The sequence below is a fragment of the Mercenaria mercenaria genome, unplaced genomic scaffold (assembly GCF_021730395.1).
Source record: "Mercenaria mercenaria strain notata unplaced genomic scaffold, MADL_Memer_1 contig_2834, whole genome shotgun sequence".
Classification (NCBI taxonomy): Eukaryota; Metazoa; Mollusca; class Bivalvia; order Venerida; family Veneridae; genus Mercenaria; species Mercenaria mercenaria.
Window position 1 is genome coordinate 1 of NW_026460917.1, and position 20,643 is coordinate 20,643.

Genomic DNA, 20,643 nt, shown 5'->3' on the forward strand with positions numbered 1-20,643 from the left:
TAAGCTGGCTTAACAGTTGTTAACCGAAACATTAACATTTCAGCTCAGTTGTTATGATGGCTTAACAAATGATATTATAAATATGTGTAATAAATGTATATTTTTGTTTATTTATTTTCAGATTAAATGACTTTTAATTAAATTGAAATAAATTATTTAACAAATTATACATGTTTGTTGTTGTCCTTTTATCATCAGAGGTAAAATAAGGTCATTATTTAGCAGGGTAAATTGGCCATATTTTGGATTTTAATTGGGAATGTCTGGACATTCCCTTTTTAAAATAGACAGCGTTATGTGCAGTAATGACATTTGTGCTTTTCTAACCACGTAATAATGTATGATATGTATCTGGACAGCTGTTTCAGCTGTTTTTAATGTGAAATTTAAAGCTTTACGGAACGGTAAGCGCCTCAAGGTAACTCCTGTTTTTGATTAGTGTCCCCTGTTTTGCTTCGTCATGCCGTTTTGGTGTTTCGTTTTTTTTTTTTGCTCTTACTTCTGCAAAGACGTTGAGGTTACACATTTTTGGTTCCATGGCTTTCGATTTACATACCCTGACATGAGCATATTTGTGGTTTAGCATATGTTCCTATAATTACTAATACGTATGTAAGCTACTGATCTGGCTTTGAGTATTGTTTCTGATTAGACTATATTTTATTATGTATGAACGTTGTGGTATTAAACAATGAGGGATTTCGCCAGTAAACTAGTTTAAACTCACAGACGGTGTTTTTCCGTTGACCGTTGGAAGACGATGCTCTGCTATGGTCCTTCTTTAAGTATGTTCATGTTCGTTAGCTAGTTCTATGTTATTATTATTGCATTTCTTGTGTTGATGTGTACATGTACTTTGCCGCTGTGTACCTGTATACATTTACGTTCTTCTTTTTCATTGTGGAGTTCTTCGAATGTCGCTTTTCCTGTGGGACTTTAGTCCTTGTTTTTTCAAGAGTTCTATAGAACGAACATATTCTTAGGATGTGCAAAAGGCTTTGAGAATGATCGTATAAAAATTAAATGTTTCACTCGACCAGACCCACATTTACAAAAATGTATCACTTTCAAATGAATTTAAACATGATGCCCTTATATACATGTACTATGACCAGTTTAGGCCGTTATTTGCGTCTAACTCCTATCTAAGTTTCAAAGAAATATTGCATCTTAACTCTATGAACTAGTAATGAATTGGGCGAACTTGTGGACATAACATTTTATAATAAAGGCATACATGTCCAGCAGTTCACAAAATATGATTATCTTCACACTACTTCGTTTTTTAAAATGCTAGTATTGTCAAGAGTAAAAAAAAGCTTATTACTATTCCCATTTTAAAATAGAGTACTTTGCTATATTGTACATTGTAACTATTATGTAAGATTACGTATATTGTAAGGACATGTATTTATGTCCAAAGTTAACGAGCATTGGATTTTGAAATATTACCATATTCACAAAAATTTCAAATGTTTTCAGTTGTCCTATCGGACAAATGAACTTTGTGGTCTTCCCTTGATGTTGCACTTTATGAACAGTTCCCTTAGCTAGTTAACTGTTTCCAATCAATCACGAGAAACAGCAGCATGATCACTGGCTGATTTCATTCTGCTGTATACGGAATCTTTTGAAGTTAGTTAACTGTATTTCGAATCAAGAGAAAATTTACTTTTCGTTTTCCAAGTAACATTTAGATAGATTTCAAAGTGTATTAACCATCCGTTAAAATGGTGTATTTATGAAACACGACAACAAGAATCATATAACATATTAATAAACTAAAAAGAAATAATGAAAAGCAACTATCACCAGTATATCATTTCTTCACCATTAATAGAATGTATACGTGATGTCTTTGTTTAGTCCTTTTGGGAGTCCAAAATCATAAACAAATTATAGATGTGCATACTGTTACTGTCCTGTAAGATGCTTTCTCAAAAAGTTATTACTCTTTAGTGATTTCTGAATTATGAAACCTTGTTAGCTTGTAGTCTGCAGTTGATATAGTGTGTGTTCGAAAAATTGTATTCGGCCAAAAACTTTGTTGTACACACATAGTCAGATATCGAAACAGCTTTGTACAAATGACCATTATAACACTTCAATGTCTCAACTGTAAGACGAAGACCAAAAAATAGTATGACACAGAGCGTTTTAAAGATTTAAAATATTTTATTGTCCCATCTAAATAATATGTTTTCACATACACACACGGGCGTACACGCACACGCACACTCACACATACGCACACGCACACACACGCACACAAATTTGTGTTAGCTACATTTACAATTATATCTTAGTATTTATGTACTGATATGATTACAGACTTGTGAAAATTTTAAACGTTTATAAATATCGATACTTATTCCAAATTTTTAGGTTGCATTCATTGGTATATCTAATTGGGCACTTGATCCTGCTAAAATGAACCGTGGAATATTTGTTCAGAGAGACATTCCTGACTGTGAAGAACTAGAAAATACAGCTAAGTAATAAACTTTTTTGTCTTTTTTATTTATAGAATTTCAATACTTTGATTTTCTACAGTTCGTGTTTTACTCAGACCTTAGATTTTGAACAAATGTTACTATGATAAAATTCTATTACGATTATCTTTCGTGCAGAGGGATTTGTGCCGTGACCTTAAGAATTCCAGATATGCACCAGAAAGTCATCAAACCGCTAGCTGCTGGTTACCTCGAGGTGTTTGATCTTGCCGTTAAGTCAAAGGCAAAAAGGGAGTTTTTCGGATTGAGAGATTTCTACTGGTTCGTATATATGCCTTTCGTTTTATAGATATTGTGAGTTAAGCTTGCATTTTACACTAGTAAGGTCAGTTGTTTAGAGTTTTAAATCATCATTATATATAAAAATCGAATGTTCCTAGTTTTATCATTCTGTTGTCATATTGGAAACCTTGATCTTTAAATGGTATCTTTCTTTCAAAATTCAATCTACCACTTATCACTAACTGCGCATAAACTTTTTGGCACTTTTCAGATAATTATTCCTATAACAATTAGTGCAGAAAAACACAAAAGTCAAAGGTTCTGCAAATTTGAATTTGAAAACAATAACTAGTGCTTACGGAACCGACTTGATTAAAATGAAATAGAAATCTATATAATGGGCATAAATGTTGTTGGGTTTAAGCTCGTCCAACAAAATTATTCGTAATACTGCGACTTTGTGCATAAAATATGTCGATGTGTCAGTACAGAGATGTTTGCTAAGGTATTAGCTGATATTGTTTTAAAAAATAGCTTTGTTATGACATAATGCAATGCTCATTACTTAGTTGCTATTCAACTGAAAGACGTAAACATAATCAAAAAAATTGTTAGAACTCTTCTTATCTTTTGTTAATTTATTTGCCTTTCAGTCTGATGAAACTGATCAATAGATTCGTTGATTGTTCAAATCGACTTCCATCATTCCATCAGATGGTGTATGCAGTACAACGAAATTTCAGTGGCCTAGAATTTGAGACAGATGACACTGATAGACCGCTGGACATATTCATGAATAAAATCAATTTGAAGCTTGAAACTCGGGTCAGAAAGTTCATTTATATCAATTGGAAGTTTAAAATGTGTTGAATGCTGTCCACTTATTAATAACAAAAATGTTATTTTCCTGATTTCAGAAATGTTTTATGTTTTAGTGAATGAAATGTTTCAAATAATAACGTATACATGCTTAACATGGTGTTTTGTATAAAAGTTATACGTGTAAACATTAACAAAATGTATCGCTTTACTGGCATTAGTAAATGATGTCTTACAATTTCGACAATACTATGTATTGATTTAAGGTCATGCTATTAGTTCTATCCTGTTAATTGGCTCTTGCATTTGGAATTATAAACTTTATATAATTTTGTACATTCCATTTTGCATGAAGTACTTCTAAATTTGTTTACAGAAATTATTTTCAGGCACGATTGAATCTTAAATACATGACTTGTTATGCATAAAAAGCTTTGGTCTGTCAATATATGAGCATAATACCACTGTGCATAGATACTGGATATACTATGTGTTTTCTTATAATAATAACTCCTTTTAAATATCTAAATATACGCAGATATTATATGTACTCCATATTTTATCGAAAATGTCTTATTGTTTTTGAATGCACATATTCATTTTTTGTTTAGAATTAGTTCTATTTAAATAGCTAAGCACTGTTACAACTATCCCTTTCAGCGACGAAAAGATGATCCAGCGTATGATCTTCCGGCATTGATAAAATCATGTTTGACAGACAAAGGGAGGTAAAACTGTTACAATTTTGTAAAGTGTAGGTGAAATATATACCAGAAATGATTATAACACCACAAATCATTGTGGTACGCAAATTGAAATAGGAACAACATGATCCATATTCCTATGGCTCGTTTTCATGAGCATTTGCTGATATTTAAGCTAAAGTTAGAAAAACGTGCATGATTTATTACATAGAACATTTTTCCTTGGGTCTATGCTTTTATTTTTAAGACTTGATATTTTTCTGTATATAATTAAAACATAAGGCATTAATACTGCACTGTACTTTGCATTGTCAAGAACAGTATATTATCAAAGGTGTTCGAGAAACTGGAATGTTACCGCTTCCATTGTACGTACGATTTTCCGCATTATCGTGAGTAGTCATAGCGCCGTCACCCAGATGATTGGTACCAAAATGACCCCAATCTCAAATGTAACTCGTAAAATGCATTGTTTCAGCGGCAGTCGTCACATGCTCTTATTGACCGAGAACTATAACGCACTGGCAACATTTCAACAGAAGATGCTTAAGAGTTCAATCAAGCAGATTGTAATATTTGGAAGCAGTTTTAGACGTGATCAGGAATACACACAGGTATTTTCCAAAATGTTATATATTTGTTTTGTTGCAAAATGTATTATATCACATCATCATGTCAACATTGCTATAACGTTGTGTATAGGTACTTGTTTTATTTGTTCCTGTTCACGAGATATACCCGCAACCTGTTTCACATATACAATGTATGTATATTTATAGCTATGTTATGTACGAATCGTTATCGTTTATTCAAACAATAAGAAACCAAATATTTAAGACCTTTATTAATAATATTGGTAGTTTATAATGCATTAAAAGTTTGTCTGATGTAAGGTAAATTATGCAATCAAGGAAGTGTTCAAATATCAAGGTTTGTCATTTTAGGTGTGTCGAAATATAAATAGAATAAAATTGTGCATGGAAACTGGATATACCGTGATGTTGCTTAATTCAGAATCACTTTATGAAAGTCTTTACGATGCTTTGAACCAGTACTATGTATCCTTTGGTGGACAGAGATTTGTTGACTTAGGACTAGGGAGGCACCGTGTAAAGTGCCCTGTTCACGACGATTTTAAGTAAGTTCATATTTCTTATTTATACAATTACTGTTGGGCAGGTACGTGTATCGGTGTGTTTCCGATTGTGTTGAATGGCATCTTCAACTTATCTTTTAAGTAAACGTGTGCTGGATTCCGAATATTTTTTCACGACAAGTGAAGAATTTTCTTGCCTTTCATTTCATTTGTTTCAATATAATTATGTCAATTTTAATGATGAATATATATGTTACATTTAATTAATATTTTTTTTGGATGCTCACTTCATAGTTTGGAAAACAATATGATATTATTAACGTTTAGATAGATATTTGACGCTTTTAAATTTGAACATCACCATATTATAGAAAGAAAGAGCTGTTTCACGTGAAAATTGAATAGCATATAAAACATTTATATTATTTAAAATTAATTTTGATTGTCAATTAACTGATGTATGTATGAATTCTGGAGAAAAAAGACCGCATGAAGAGGCCGCTCTTCTGAACAGTTAAGGCCTTTTCAAAACTCACTATTTTCAAAGAACTATCATATATCTTTTTGATGCATTTGAAAAAATTCCCAGTGGTGAAATTTTACATATCTAGGTTAAACATCGTTTTTAGCAATTTCGATTTTTTGGTTGCGGGTTTATCCCGCTACCAAAGTTAAGTGTATTTCTGACAATCATGTAGCATCTTTATTTGATTCCAAATCACATCCAAAGGAATGTGTTTATGTGCTACACAAAGTAGTCCCATTCATGAACAATGCGGATGAATTATCAATGATCAAGTATTTCTTATTCATCCTCTATCCATTCACACTGGCCATTTAGATTATATAAGATCTGTCAATGATCGGGCATTCCAGCCCATGGTTATATCACTGACTTCCAGCTGTTCATGTAAGGTCAGGCAGAGTTTATCTTAGATATGAGGCACATTAGTATTTGTTTCTTATACATCTATATATTTATAGATTGGTATTTAAAATGAAAATGACTCTAGCAAAACCCGCAACCACCAGACATCTCAAGGCTTTGATTTTATTTCTTTACAAAAGGATTTTTTTAAAGAGGGAAATTTTTTTGAGAATATTTCAAACAGTAAGTAATAGTTACTATAAGATGTTGTTCGTTAACCAACAATTGTGTTCATTTTACGGTTCGTATTTTCTTTTTAATGATAAAATCTCATTTCATGCCTGTTTGTTTAAAATAGTTTTCCCCATAATTTAATTGCAACTGACAAACTGTAAAAGCATGACGGACAAATAAAAAAAGAATAAATCAACGAAATTTGCAAAAATATAAAAAGGATCCGTTTTGCAGTATTAAGACTTTATATAAATTAACAAATTTGAACTATCCGAAAGTGAGACCTCTTCCTGGAGTCCTTTTCGTGGTTCTTAAGCATATTTTGATAAAATGTAACAATTCTTTAGTAGCATAATATACATGACATTGTTTAATTGATTTGCAATGTTCATATAAAACACAACTCTTTCCTTCGCAAAAAACCAAACCAAAAAAAGAAACATGAAATAAACAAGTTTTCAGTACATGAAAAGGAAAATATTTCAACTCATTTTAGCAGGCAAAAGAAATGCTCAGCTAAATAAATATAAAAATCTTAAATTAGTTTACATATGACTTGTTGTGAACATCCAAAACTCAACATTAAATAATTATTTTTTGAAAATAACATTTATAAATGTCGTACTAAAACTAATTTAGTTCACATTCTTTATTTTCATTTTGAATTCTGCAGACTAAAACACAGTATTTGTTGTGTTGGGTTTGACGTCGCACAGACACAATTATAGGTCATATGGCGACTTAACACAGTATTTAGTTTGTTTACAAAGTAGTGTACATGTATATTATAAGATTTGGTGGTCAAGAAACGACACAAAAATAAAAGACTATTTTCCCTGTTTTGCATAAAAATAAATATTTTAATTGTTACAGAAGTTATGTTGCTTGCAATAAGAGCAATATCAATTTTGAAATCGAAGCACATAAAACAAGCTTCAGGTATTTTGTTTAACAAAAACATCGCATAAGGTATGAACGAGATTGAATAGTCAGGTCCATTCGAGCACGGGTAAAATACGTTTACGCTTAATATTCAGAAACAACTGTATTGAAACAAAAATAGTACCTCATTTTGCACTTAAAATTGAAAAAAAGGACAAGGTAAATGATATTCAAGTGTCTATTTCAACATAATTATGAAACGCTGCTTTCCGACGCGTTTAAGTATTTTCTCAAGTTCTTTCCTCCTGTATTTCCGAGAAGAGATTCCATTTTTTATTCAAATATAGATAACAAGAGAGCCACCAAAGCAATAGCAAATAGAATAAAATCAGTAATTCCAGCTATAATCAGTAACTGTCAAACAGGATTTATTAAAGGTAGGTAACTAGGTATTATGGAGAAAATATCAGATTGATGTATATGTAATAGATCACCTAAACCACAACAATAAAGGCGGGTTATTATTTTTTTACCGACTTTGAAAAAGCTTTCGATAGTCTTGATCATAGATTTCTTTTAAAAACACTCTAGAGTACTTTAATTTTGGCGATTCAATACAATGCTTGGTAAAAACATTTTATCACGATATAACAATATAAAAGGATGTGTCTCAAATAACGGACATCTGTCAGAACAATTGAATATCGAAAGAAGTGTTCTCCAAGGCTGTCCGCTTTCTCTTTACTTATTCATAATTGCTATAGAAATTTTGTCTCTAGCCGTTTTAAATTAAAGCATATTAAAGGTATAGCAATGTCAGGTAAAGAAATAAAAAAACTCATTATTTGGAGACGACGCAATATTTATAACAAATGGTTCAAACCAATAATTCTCTACACTTATCAGTGTTATTGGAAAATTTAGACTCATGTCGGGGCTAAAACTTAATCTAAAAAATCAACAGTTTTAAGAGCAGGTCCTTTGCGTTACACTGGAAAAATATTTCGTAAAATGAAATCATTTAAATGGACATCATTTAAATGGACATCAGACCAAGCTACCACTTTACAAATAAAAAAAACTGAACGAATAAAATCAAATTATGATAAAACATTTGAAGAATTATATGCATGCCTAAATAAATTGAATAAACATAAATTGAGTTTGTTAGGAAAAATAACTGTACTAATTTTTACAATAAAAATCGAAAAGCGTTTGTAACGCTTTACTCGAGATAATCTGCCTTGATTATAAACATCTATATCTAACGCCCTCCGAACAAAATGGTCCGTCGCGGCATTGGTAACGACAGCGATTTTTTTATTGCCGCGGCTGCCCGGGTTCGATTACCAACGCGGGCATCTTTTTTTCTTGATTTGGCATTTTAAAATTAGAAACAAAATCTCATATTCTAATGTTCATAATATGACCAAACTTCAGTTTTAAAGAAAGATCATTTTTAGGCAAAATCTGGAGGTCAGTGCCTTTATTGATAACGCAGATCAAGGAATATCTTATCTCAATTTGTAACAACAAGTACAAAGTTGTATTAACAACAATAGGAACTCTGATTCGTGTAGCAATCACTTTATATCGCGAATTTATTAAGTCATTTTGTTTTGTTATTATTGTCAAAACTATGTCAGAAGTACCTCACAACTGATAGCGGAAATGACTTTCATTCGGAAAATAGTCTGGCGTAAGTAATAGTTTTCTCAGGTAGAGGTCAATAAAGATAAATAATTTCCAGATATTGAGGGCACGTAAATGAATCTAATTAATTGTTAGATAAGAAATAATAAACATTGATCTTCCTTTTTAAAGATTTTCACATGCTGCTTCCTATGTTGTCTCCTGTTTTTTGATGAGAGTTACCGTTCCTTCAACGCATTGATTCTTTTTACATCGAATCGCCCGGAAGCCGCGGAATGATTAAAAAGCATGTAAATAATCTAAATCAAATACATTTTCCATTATCAATTTCAAGTAATCGACATAATGAATTATACCCACTAGTGTAGCGTCTCAGATCAGGTACTTAGGTATACATTTCATGGAATGTCATGTTATACCCTGAATGCTAATCCAACCCAGTTCGAATTATTATATTCTTTCCAATGAGAAAAATGACATTTATCCCATGTGAGATGACCGGGCGTGATATTTAAGCGTGTTATAACAAAACTGGCACTTCAGAAAGAAAAACACGGAAGCACAACATTTTTATGCCCCCGGACATACAACGATTACACTGTCAGTCCGTTTGTCCGTCTGTCCGAACCAGATTGCCTATAGCCAACATTAATGACACGTTTTAGTTCATACTCGTACTCAACACTTCTTGTGACAGGACCTATAACTGACCTATATAAAAAGACCTTGACCCTCATATGACCTTCACTTTCAATTTTAAAACCTTAATAAACAATATTTTTATCCTACAGTCCACTATGGAATGCGGGTAGGGACATACCAGTTGCTAGTTGCTACTTGCCAGTTGCTAGTTGCCACTTGCCACTTGCCAGTTGCCACTCGCTAGTTGCCACTTGCTAATTGTTACTTGCCAGTTGTCAGTTGCTACTTGCCAGTTGCCATTTGCTAATTACCACGCGTCGTAACAAATGCAAACAGACGGTGTACATATAAACTTTATCCAATTCGCAAGTAGCAACTAGCAACTGGCAATTGGCAATGCGGGTAGGGACATGCCAGTTGCTAGTTGTTACTTGCTAATTGCCAGTCAATGTACTTTCATGTAACAGTGGCTTTATCACACTTAGTTAAAATATATGCTAATTATAATTGCAATCTATCGTAGAATGAAAATGAGAGATGAGAATGTATTTGTACCCCCGTACAACGAAGTTGTAAGGGGGGGTTATACTGGTTTCAGGTTGTCTGTCTGTCTGTCTGTCTGTCCGTCCGTCCGTCTGTCTGCACGTAGATACAATCTTGTGCGCACCAACTCCTTATCCCCTTGACACAATTTAATGAAACTTCACACAAGTGAACAGTAACAACAGTAGTTCTGCATGGTGCATGTTAGGTTCTTTCAGAAAAAAAAATGCAGAGTTACGGGACTTTGTTTTTTGTTACTATACTGTATACATAGAGTCTGCATATGCAATCTTGTGCGCGCCTAATCTCCTGAACCAATACACACAATTTAATGAAACTTAACACAAGACATCAGTAGTAACCCTAGTTGTACATGATGCATGTTAGGTTCTTTCAGAAAAAAAAATTATCTGCACAGTTACGGGACTTTGTTTTTTATGGAATGCGGGTAGGGACATGCAGTTGCTAGTTGTAACTTGCCAGTTACTAGTTACCGCTTGCCAGTTGCCACTTGCTAATTGCTACTTGCCAGTTGCTACTTGCCAGTTGCCACTTGCTAATTACCACGAGTCGTAACAAATGCAAACAGACGGTGTACATACAAACTTTATCCAATTCGCAAGCAGCAACTAGCAACTGGCAAGTAGCAACTAGCAACTGGCAAATTGGCATGTCCCTACACGCATTCCATAGTCCACATTAATGACACAATTTATTTCATAGTCACACTTGACAAACCTTGAGGTAAGACCTATAAACTGACTTATAAATAGATGATCTTGAACTTCAGCCCTCCGTATGAACATCAAATTGCCTACAGCCGCCCACATTAGTGACCCGATTTAATTCATACTCACACCAAACAATCCTTATGGCAAGACCTATCAACTGACCTACATATAAATGACCTTGACCCTTATATGACCTTCACCTTAAAACATGAAACCTTAATAAACAAACTTTGTGCACCTACAGCCTACATAAATGTCCAAATTTAGTTCATACTCACACTTAACAAACCTTGTGGCAAAATGTACCACTGACATAATATATATAAATGACATTGATCTTCATTTGATCGTCACCTTTAAAATCAAATCTTAAAAAAACAACATCTTCGGCGTACAATCAGGGCACGATTTCGTGTTTTGAAAACGCAGCTCCTTAATTGTTTTACTGGTATTGTACAGAACAATTCTTTTTAAACAAATCATAAATATTTTGCTTTGTTATGTACTTACATAAAGCCTTCTGTTTTCTCATTACACTCATGGCAACACATCCTTATCCACAAATTACTGAATATTACAGTTGTACATGAGTTTTTTCTCAAATTAGGAATACACATTTCAAAAATCAATCCCTTTCTATTTCGGCATAAATTCTGAAAGCAGAAATCTGCGTCCCCTTAACTGCGCAATCATTTCATTTTCTTAAACATGCAAGCTGTGATCGACACTATCTTGCTTAGATATGATAATTCTTGAGAATTTTGTTTTGTTTGATTTAACGTCACTGCGACATACTTTAAGGTCACATGACGACTTTCCAGAACTTGATGAAAGATGCCCCTACGGGTGATATTTAATCAGGGACGGGCACTTGGGTAGAACCACCGACTTTCTGTTAGCCGGCTAAATGGGTTCCTCACATGAAAGAACTCTATACCCCAAGCGAGTTGTCGAACCCACAGCCGTGAGAGGCAAGTGATTCGAAGTCAGCCACCTTAACCCTAGGCCATGGTGGCCTGCTCTTAGGAATCATGAAATCAGTGTAATAAACGAGAAAAGTTTTAATTTCTTTGAATCAGGGACAATATGTATGGTAACAAGTGCTATAAATATATGTTTATCTTACCTCTAACAAGATTAGATTCTAGCATTTTTATTTATCGAAAGGTAGTCGCATGGTGTTTTTGTGGATGTAGATTTTGTTGTCTGGTTAGGTTTAAAATAAGTGGTCGATAAAACAAATCACTTATTGAGGTTGTTACTGACCGTTAACGAAAATAAGTTGGGTAACTGTGATAAATTTTGGATATATAAAATGGGATGATAAATATCCCCCCCCCCTCCCATCCCCACCCCCAACACGCACACTAACAATCCCAATGAAAAGAAACAGCTATCAAATTGTAAATGGTTATGTAATTTTCTATTTTTCCTCAGCAATAGGTTTGTCTTCATTCATTGTTTTCCAGGCTCATAATTGTGGCTGAAAAACAGGTTGTATACAAGGAATTTCCGATCCCACTGATAAATCGGCTTGAAAAACACATCCTTACATCAAACACGTTGCTTACAAATGAACAAAATGAAATTGTTGAGGATGTCAAGCATTGGGCGCTCAAATATGTCAGTGAAGCACTTTCGATCAGGTCAGTACAGTGAAAACGTGTGTCAAATCTAAGTAGGTTTTAACACGAAATTTCCACGACTGGAAAGTTGTATTAAATCTGACATAGGTTTGAAGCTTTATATTGTAAATCACAACTCGCAATTTATAAAACATCGAGTGCTGGTATCGGATGGTCTTAGTCGTCATTTTACCTAATCCAATGGACACACAGACCATTTGATATGAGTCTTTAATGTAATAGGCATTCGATTATTAGTAATACTAAATGGTGTACAAATAAATAAAAGCTATATGAACATGTTATTTATGTATATATAACATGAAAATCATATTGCGTACATATTACTTTAAATAAAAGCTAAATAAAAGCTAAAAAGGTATATATATATATATAACATATTTGCACGAAAAAATATATTATTGTAGACGACAATTAACAGTTTATATGATAATCGAATATCGTCTTACATATTTCATTTCAGTGAAAATGATGTAACCGAGAAAGATATAGGGAAAGTGTTCATTGGTTACCACGAGGATGCTTGCAGTGCTATTGTTCTAGCTATATCTGCGGAAATGGATGAAGTATCTGAAGAAAAGTCTAGGGTAATAATCGAACTATAACACTCAAAACATATCAAAGGATGACGTATTATATACATATAGAAGAGTTAATAGCTTATTTTGTCATGCATTCCTTATTGCATTATATTCCAGTTATGTATATCTATAACAGAACGCTTTAATTCACAAAGTAATATGTCAGATATTGAGCCAGTCCTCTGACAAATGAATACTCATTTATTTGCTTAACCATTATTGCGTAGATGGTTACTTTTAAATTGAAAAATATCATCCTAGAAAGTATTATTTAAATCACCTATAACTCGGAGTTAAATAAGTGCACATCTTGATATATTTCTCTATAACTATTTACGATTACTTTATGCGCAATGAACACTACTTTTAGATTAATCTCTATTAGAATTCCTTCGTTTATTTCTTGACTGTTTTAAGTTTCCAAATACAGCCAGTTTCTGGTGCTTGACTTTTAGTGTAAAAATCTTGTCAGTTTGAATATTTTACAATCATGTGTTGCTAGATATGTTCCATACATTCTTCACAATAAAAATAAACAAATATGTATTCGGTACTTTCTGCCTTGCATTTTTTGTAGCTTGTGCAAGAAGCAAAAGAGACACTGACATGGTGTTCTACACCAGACGCTGTTGTGAGGCTAGGAATATCCAAATTCCCGGATTGGGAGAATGTACAAAATATTTATTGGGAAGGTCAAGCTCATGAATGCATCACACAGTATCTTCATTATCAGTTCAAAGAGAAGAAGTGCATGAAGCTTTTTGCACAGGTACATCAGTGAATAATATTCCTCAAAGATTCAAACTCTATTTTCAGGTTATTATAGTAAAACATTTCCATATTTTCCCATGCGCATGACCGTTTCTTTTTAGTGCTGCGGGATATAAGTCATTTCACAATATAATTTCAAACAGCCTTCTTCAAGATTTATTTCATTTCTATTTAGGTGACAACGCATGGAAAGTTGCTTGTCGCTACCCATCTAACTACTTTGAGTGCAACGACAGGCATTCCAGAGGAAAGAATTCTCCTGCTTGAGTCATTGACGGCATTCGATACTGAACAACAATTCAATAGTAAAATAAGGTACATGGTATGGTTATAATTATCTTAAATTTGGCGTTGTGTTTCAATAGTGTTGAAAGCATGGAAACATTTTTTGTTCTGAAATAGAAGTTTGAAAAGTAATAAGTATGCAATTTAAATCAGAATTTATAAGAAAAACAATTATTTTGTAAATAGATTTTATACAGGAACAAATGCATCTAAGAAAATAATAGGACCAGATCAATTTTAGTTTGATCGTTTTAGATAGAGTTTATTGGCATATACTGCGTTGATTGTTTGTTAACCTAATCAATTATCTAAAGCTGGATTGAACTTGCACGATTTTTTGTTATAGCCAGTACAATACTGTGATGTATCGGAGTATAATACGTATTTTCATGCTGATATCATTTTCCCAGAATTAACCTTATATACATAATAGGTATACCTTTCGATCTTATTCTAGAAAACATCTAGATGCGGCCAATGGGGATTCATCATTGATTATTATTCAGTGCGAATCTGGAGATACATATGCAAATCTCATTGCCTGTGCTAGGTATAGCGTCTTAGATGAATGTGAAAAATACAGAAAGAAACATTGTCAAACAGTTCGAAAGGAAGCCATAGAAATTCAAACTCATGTGCTGCTCATTATACAAATGCCTACACAAACAAATGGAAACTTTAGAAGCATTCAGGTAATATTGCTTGACTTTACTTAACATCTTATCAAATAAATCTTGACTGGATTTCTGTCACTGATTCCTAAATACGTGCTTGTCTGTGTTCGCTGTTTAGAGCATAACTGTTAAAGAAAATAAAACATTTTCGGTAAACGACAATCAGGATTAATGACTCTTCATGTATTTATTAGTATACCTATTTACTTTGTTTGTTGATTGTATTAAAAGAAATAATTCCTCTTTTAAATGTTAAGTGTCTTTAACAATACCTTAGCAACCATGAAAGTAATCACTCTGATAAACGGCACATTAGTTTGTAAATACGGAGCCTAATGTCATTTTGAACGTTTTGTACTCTGTTAAGAAGCTGATTCATACAATCATGCAGTTGACTACGTATTTGCTATGAACTGGAACCTAAGCAACGTCGTACGTCCAGCCTCATTTCTCTCCAACAACATCTCCTCTGAAACAATTTTGTCACGATATGATTATGTGGTCAATGAAAGAGACTACGCCTTTCATATCTTGAGCGATTAATTAGGTCCAGTCGCTAAGGTGAATATGTCTTAGACTAGATGTCCTTTGTTAAACCGCAAAGCTTGTGAAAACAACATATCTCAAATACATAATGTTCCTCTGGCTGCCTTGCCTTAATGATTCGTGAACCAACATTTTCAGTGATATAGATTGCGCAATAATTTCAGGGATCAAGCAATTGAACTATTAACCTACAACTATTGATGTTCAGCTCAATCTCTTATAAGCTAGAACTATTATACTTGCCAGGTCTTTTTTGTTGAATTTCCCTTCTTTGAATCGACTAATAGTGAGTATTATCGTACTCGTTCTGATGTTCATCCTATGTATTAACTAATTAAATTTTAAACAAATTTGCCCTGACTGCTATATGTTCAGCTCGTTTATACTGTCTTAAAGGTATAACCACGATTCTTTGGCTGTAGATCGCCAAATACGCAGAAACTTTTCTGTCTGTAAGCTTGAACTCACTCTCTTATTGCCTGAATAGTTTACCAGGACTATGTATTGAAGCCAATAGACTTTGTCTTAGCTTCTTGATGCTCAGCTTATACAGCATTTGCAAAAGTTTGATCTCACTACATTCCTAGCTTTATCTCGAACACTTATACCATTCCAATCGTGATACTTAGCTTTCTTTGATATTTTTTTCATCGTACAGGACACATAAAGATGTCAATGTTTCTGATTTTACCAATAAAGAATATTCTATGAAATGCAATTTTATACTTTTTAGCATTATATGGTTTTTGGTCCAGAAAGATAAGAAAGTGGTAGATAATTTTATTTAATGAACTATTTGAAAAACAAAATATTTTGTGTTAATATATTAGGAGCAGGGGTGATAAAATACTTTCTAGGACCTAAGGAAATAAAATAAAATATTAAGATAAGATCTTCTGAAATATGCAACAAGGTACTGAGTTAAATTATTGTTGAATCCTCAACAAGTCTGCATCAGTTGCTTGGATACCGAATGAATTATTTCCTAGATGTCTTCCTATTTATACCTAAGCACTTCGTAGCTATTTATAGAAGTGCGTTTTAAATTTTGTTATATAGAAAGGGCGTTTCTAAATTCCTATATAGTATTTTACGACGAGTACCTGCTCTAACAATTGACTGGTTCCCTTTAAACATTGTATAACGCGTGATACATGGAGCCATTATTTAGCAAAATTCAACCATAAATTACCCAGATCTTATTATCTACAGCAAATCAATTATAATTATATCAAAGATGAAAGATGCAACGTAAAGGGTTCGCACACTATCTTTGCTTATACACCACGGTATTGATAAATCTAAAAAATACAAATTATTTTGACAAATGTGATGGGCGTTGATGACAACTATTAGTGGTGTCTATTTATACCACAGTTGCTAACAGTATTCCAATCCATTCAGACATGGCCGCTAAGAAACGTTGTCACTTTCGCTATATGTAAATAGCGAGGACTTAAAAATGTAATTAAGGGCGAACGCAGTAGTCCATTGGTAACGCTGTCTGACTTAGAAGCCAGGGATCGAGTGTTCGCTTTTCGGCTCCTCCATAATAAATAACTAAGAGTCAGATACTAGTCCTGCTTATGATAGAAGGTATATCATCTTCATATCAAAAACCCAGCGAAGCTTCTAGGATTAGAGAATTTTCTGTATTGTGTAATATCCTTTAGCTTTAACTACTAACAGTCTTGTTACAAGTGTATGATTACCAATAGCAGATGTAAATAAGCTTTAATACAAACAAGATAAACTCTACTTTTCAGAAACTGTTTAGATGGTTGTTATATAATTCCTCACAATTATTTCTTAGATGACTATCTTCTACCATTGTTCGCATCAAAATACATGGCCACCAGATGGTATTGTCAGTCTTTCTTGTAAGGTCACATTTTGGTTCTCAGAATATGCAGCATGAAAATGTAGTTGTGGAATATAAATTGAAGTCATTGATTTTGTTTCTGAAGTTTATTTTGTAAACATATTTATAAAAAAGCAACTGGTTATTTCAGTATATTAATATTTTATAAAATAAAACAGATGACTGATGTTTTGACAAAGTGAAAGACAAAAATGTGTAAACTCAAAATTATAAAACTAGCTTCAATTGAAAGTAACGATGAATTAATCAAATTTAGAAATATCCAGTTAAGGTTGTAATTGCAAGTTATATCAAATTCAGTGATTAATTTTACATTAGGTTCTGTTAGGAAATAATCGATTAACTTAATGGCATAAGTGAAATACAAACATAAGGAAAAATTTGTAATGTTTCATTTGATTTTAAGATAACTTCTAATTTTACATTTGCATTTGATAGATATTTAGATATATCAGTAAGCTGAGCCATAAAGTAAGTTTTGAAATAGTGTGTGTATGTGTGTGTGTGTGTGTGGGGGGGGGGGGGGGGGCGCTAAAATAACTTTGTATTAATAATCTTTGTTTGGGCAACCTAGATAAAGAAATCAAATTCTAAAAATACTTCCAGTGAAAATCGAACATGTCTTAAGCACACAAATAAGTGTAAATGATCACTTGTTAAACTTTTGATCAAATCCATTACCTGATCAAAATCTGATTAGCCGCCTTTAAACTTTGATTATTTCTCAAGCAAAAAGAAGATACAAGCTTAAGACATTAAATACATTAAAAGCAGGAAATGTTTACTTCAGTTTAAGACAGAAATAATTTGAATGTAGCAACAACTGCTAATATTCATTTCCCAATTACTGAAAACAATGTGACGGTCTCAAAATTTAACACTCTTTGAGTCCTTTATCAGAGTTAACACAATATACTAGATAATTTACGACCTATTGAACGTGAAAATATGTCTTTAAGAATATTAACATTAATTATAAATCTATAATAAGAACATTTGCTATAAAATAATGCATAACAATTAACATACATGTTTGCATTATATGAATCTACCACGAACAACAGAGGTGATATTGTATTTGAGAAACACTAATTGAAGACAGCAATGTTCTGCCTGAAGTCTGAATTAGTTTTATTAATATATTTTACCATTCAACAAACCTTCAACTGGTTATTCTGGTTTATCAACAAAATTTATTAGGATTAACTTGTGATTCTTGTATTGATATTTTACATAGTTCTTCGAAAAAAGATGTGAATGTAAATAGCAAACGGAACACAGAGCTACCAGTTCCACAGATATGCGTAAAAATTGTCATGAAACAGAGTATCGGAAAATAAAATGTAAACTCACGACTATGAAACTAGTCTAACATTGAAAGTAACTATTCATGGACTAGCTCTTAGAATCTAGTGTTGGACGGAAAGAATTTAGTACTGAGATATCTCTATTTATCTTATAGAAAATGCTCAAAAAGTATTTTCAATATAAATTAGTGAGATAAATATCAGCCCAAAGCAAAACACTGACTTAATGGTTGAATATTAATCAAACGCACAGAAATCCAAATCACTAAAGGCGATACAAACAACAACTAAATCCTGTTTGAGACATAAAAAAATGCAAATTAGCTACACCATCTAAACAATTTTCCCGATTTATGTTGATATGGGAGAACACATAGAATGACTGCAAGGTGCCACAAAGTTTTATGCCTTGATTATTGTTAATAGCAGTTATTTGTTTGGTTGAAACATTGTCACATTGGTGTTTTCAGGAATTAAATAACATAAAACGACAAAATGCACTGTTGAATTAAAAGATCTATATAACAAGAACCTTTGTTAAAAATAATACAAACATTGCTCACATCTTTGCATTATACCATTTACGTGATAGTCGACCAATATTGTTTGAAATAATTCAGTTTGTCGCCAGAGGGCGTGTTCACAAAAAAATGGGTGACATTTCACTAATAAAAATAATCAGTAAAACTATTTTAGCCCGCCCGCTTAGCTTAGTAGGTAAGAGCGTTGGTCTACGGATCTCGGGGTCGCGAGATCGATCCTCGGGCGGGGCGTATGCTTTCCGTGACTATTTGATAAACGACATTGTGTCTGAAATCATTAGTCCTCCACCTCTGATAATTCATGTGGGGAAGTTGGCAGTTACTTGCGGAGAACAGGTTTGTACTGGTACAGAATTCAGGAACACTGGTTAGGTTAACTGCCCGCCGTTACATGACTGAAATACTGTTGAAAAACGGCGTTAAAACCAAAAAACAAAAACAAACAGTAAAACTATTTTAACTCATTGAAGCCAGGCTGTTGGAGGGTGAAATCTAGCTTTTTCTCTCCTTAATCTACAGACCAGGTTTTAAAGCAATTAAGCAGACATGTTTCTAACTATAGGTGGGCCAGGGGTCTAGTGGTAACACGCTTGACTGTCAATCCAGAGGTACGGAGTTCGAATCCCGGTCCAGGCACTGGAAATTTCTGAGATGCTCTTGAGTGTCTCCCACCTAACTAAGAGGCCTATATTGGTTGGTTCTTCCCAGGAAAAACGGCTTCGCGTGTATCGGTGCTATACACCGGGTACGTTAAAGAACCAGACTGTCTATTCGCAAAGAGCTAGGCTAAGTTAGCCGGACAGGCCTGTAGCTAAAAAGGATTTCTCTTTTTCTGTTCTTGGGGCTTTACATCACTCTGTCACTCTGGTCAGATCGCTCTGTATTTGTACTAGTAGAGGATGAATTTCGCGCCCTGTGTGGCTGCGTTTGCTGTATGTAAAGCGCCTTTGAACGTGTTTATCATGAAAAGGGCGCTATATAAATCGGGTATAATAATAATAATTCTCGAATGACAAATTTATACATTTTTTTTTACAAGTTTTGAGATGTAAGACTCCTGTTAATAAATCAGATATACGATCATCATTATATAATATCTTGGTAAAACATTACAACTTGTTTTTGTCAATGTGATTTACAGTGCGGTGATTGGCACTCGGCTCATATTGATCATCTTCTTACCGCAAGCATTGCAATGCCAAGTATAGTCGAAATGCAAGGACGCTCTATTGGATTCCTAGTGAAAGAAGCCATGAATGTTCAAATTAAGTGTAAACAGGAAGAGGAAGCTGAAAGCAAAGACGCAGTTGCAGAGTTAGTTTACAATGTTTATGCACTTCGTAAATCCCCATATACTTACGTACATATTACAAGATAAAGTGTCAGTCAAAAGAATTAATCATTCTTTCTTCTGAAGTCTATTAACATTAATATAAGTAAATTAAATTCCTGATCTACATGTATTATGTTCTAAGATGACTCTAAGATAAATAAAATTAAGG

General features: G+C 33.2%; 1 protein-coding gene across 1 annotated transcript in view; it reads left to right on the forward strand.

The window, feature by feature from the left end:
* Window positions 1–2,385: 2,385 nt before the first annotated feature.
* The window catches only part of LOC128552479 (E3 ubiquitin-protein ligase rnf213-alpha-like), a gene marked incomplete at its 5' end in the record, with an annotated part of 75,085 nt that continues 56,827 nt past the window's right edge, over window positions 2,386–20,643 (forward strand). Inside the window, 12 exon segments of the mRNA XM_053533520.1 lie at window positions 2,386–2,495; window positions 2,631–2,774; window positions 3,389–3,560; window positions 4,215–4,282; window positions 4,737–4,872; window positions 5,203–5,396; window positions 12,377–12,553; window positions 13,017–13,140; window positions 13,712–13,903; window positions 14,081–14,220; window positions 14,648–14,882; window positions 20,283–20,455. Coding sequence (XP_053389495.1) covers window positions 2,386–2,495; window positions 2,631–2,774; window positions 3,389–3,560; window positions 4,215–4,282; window positions 4,737–4,872; window positions 5,203–5,396; window positions 12,377–12,553; window positions 13,017–13,140; window positions 13,712–13,903; window positions 14,081–14,220; window positions 14,648–14,882; window positions 20,283–20,455 — 1,865 coding nt within the window.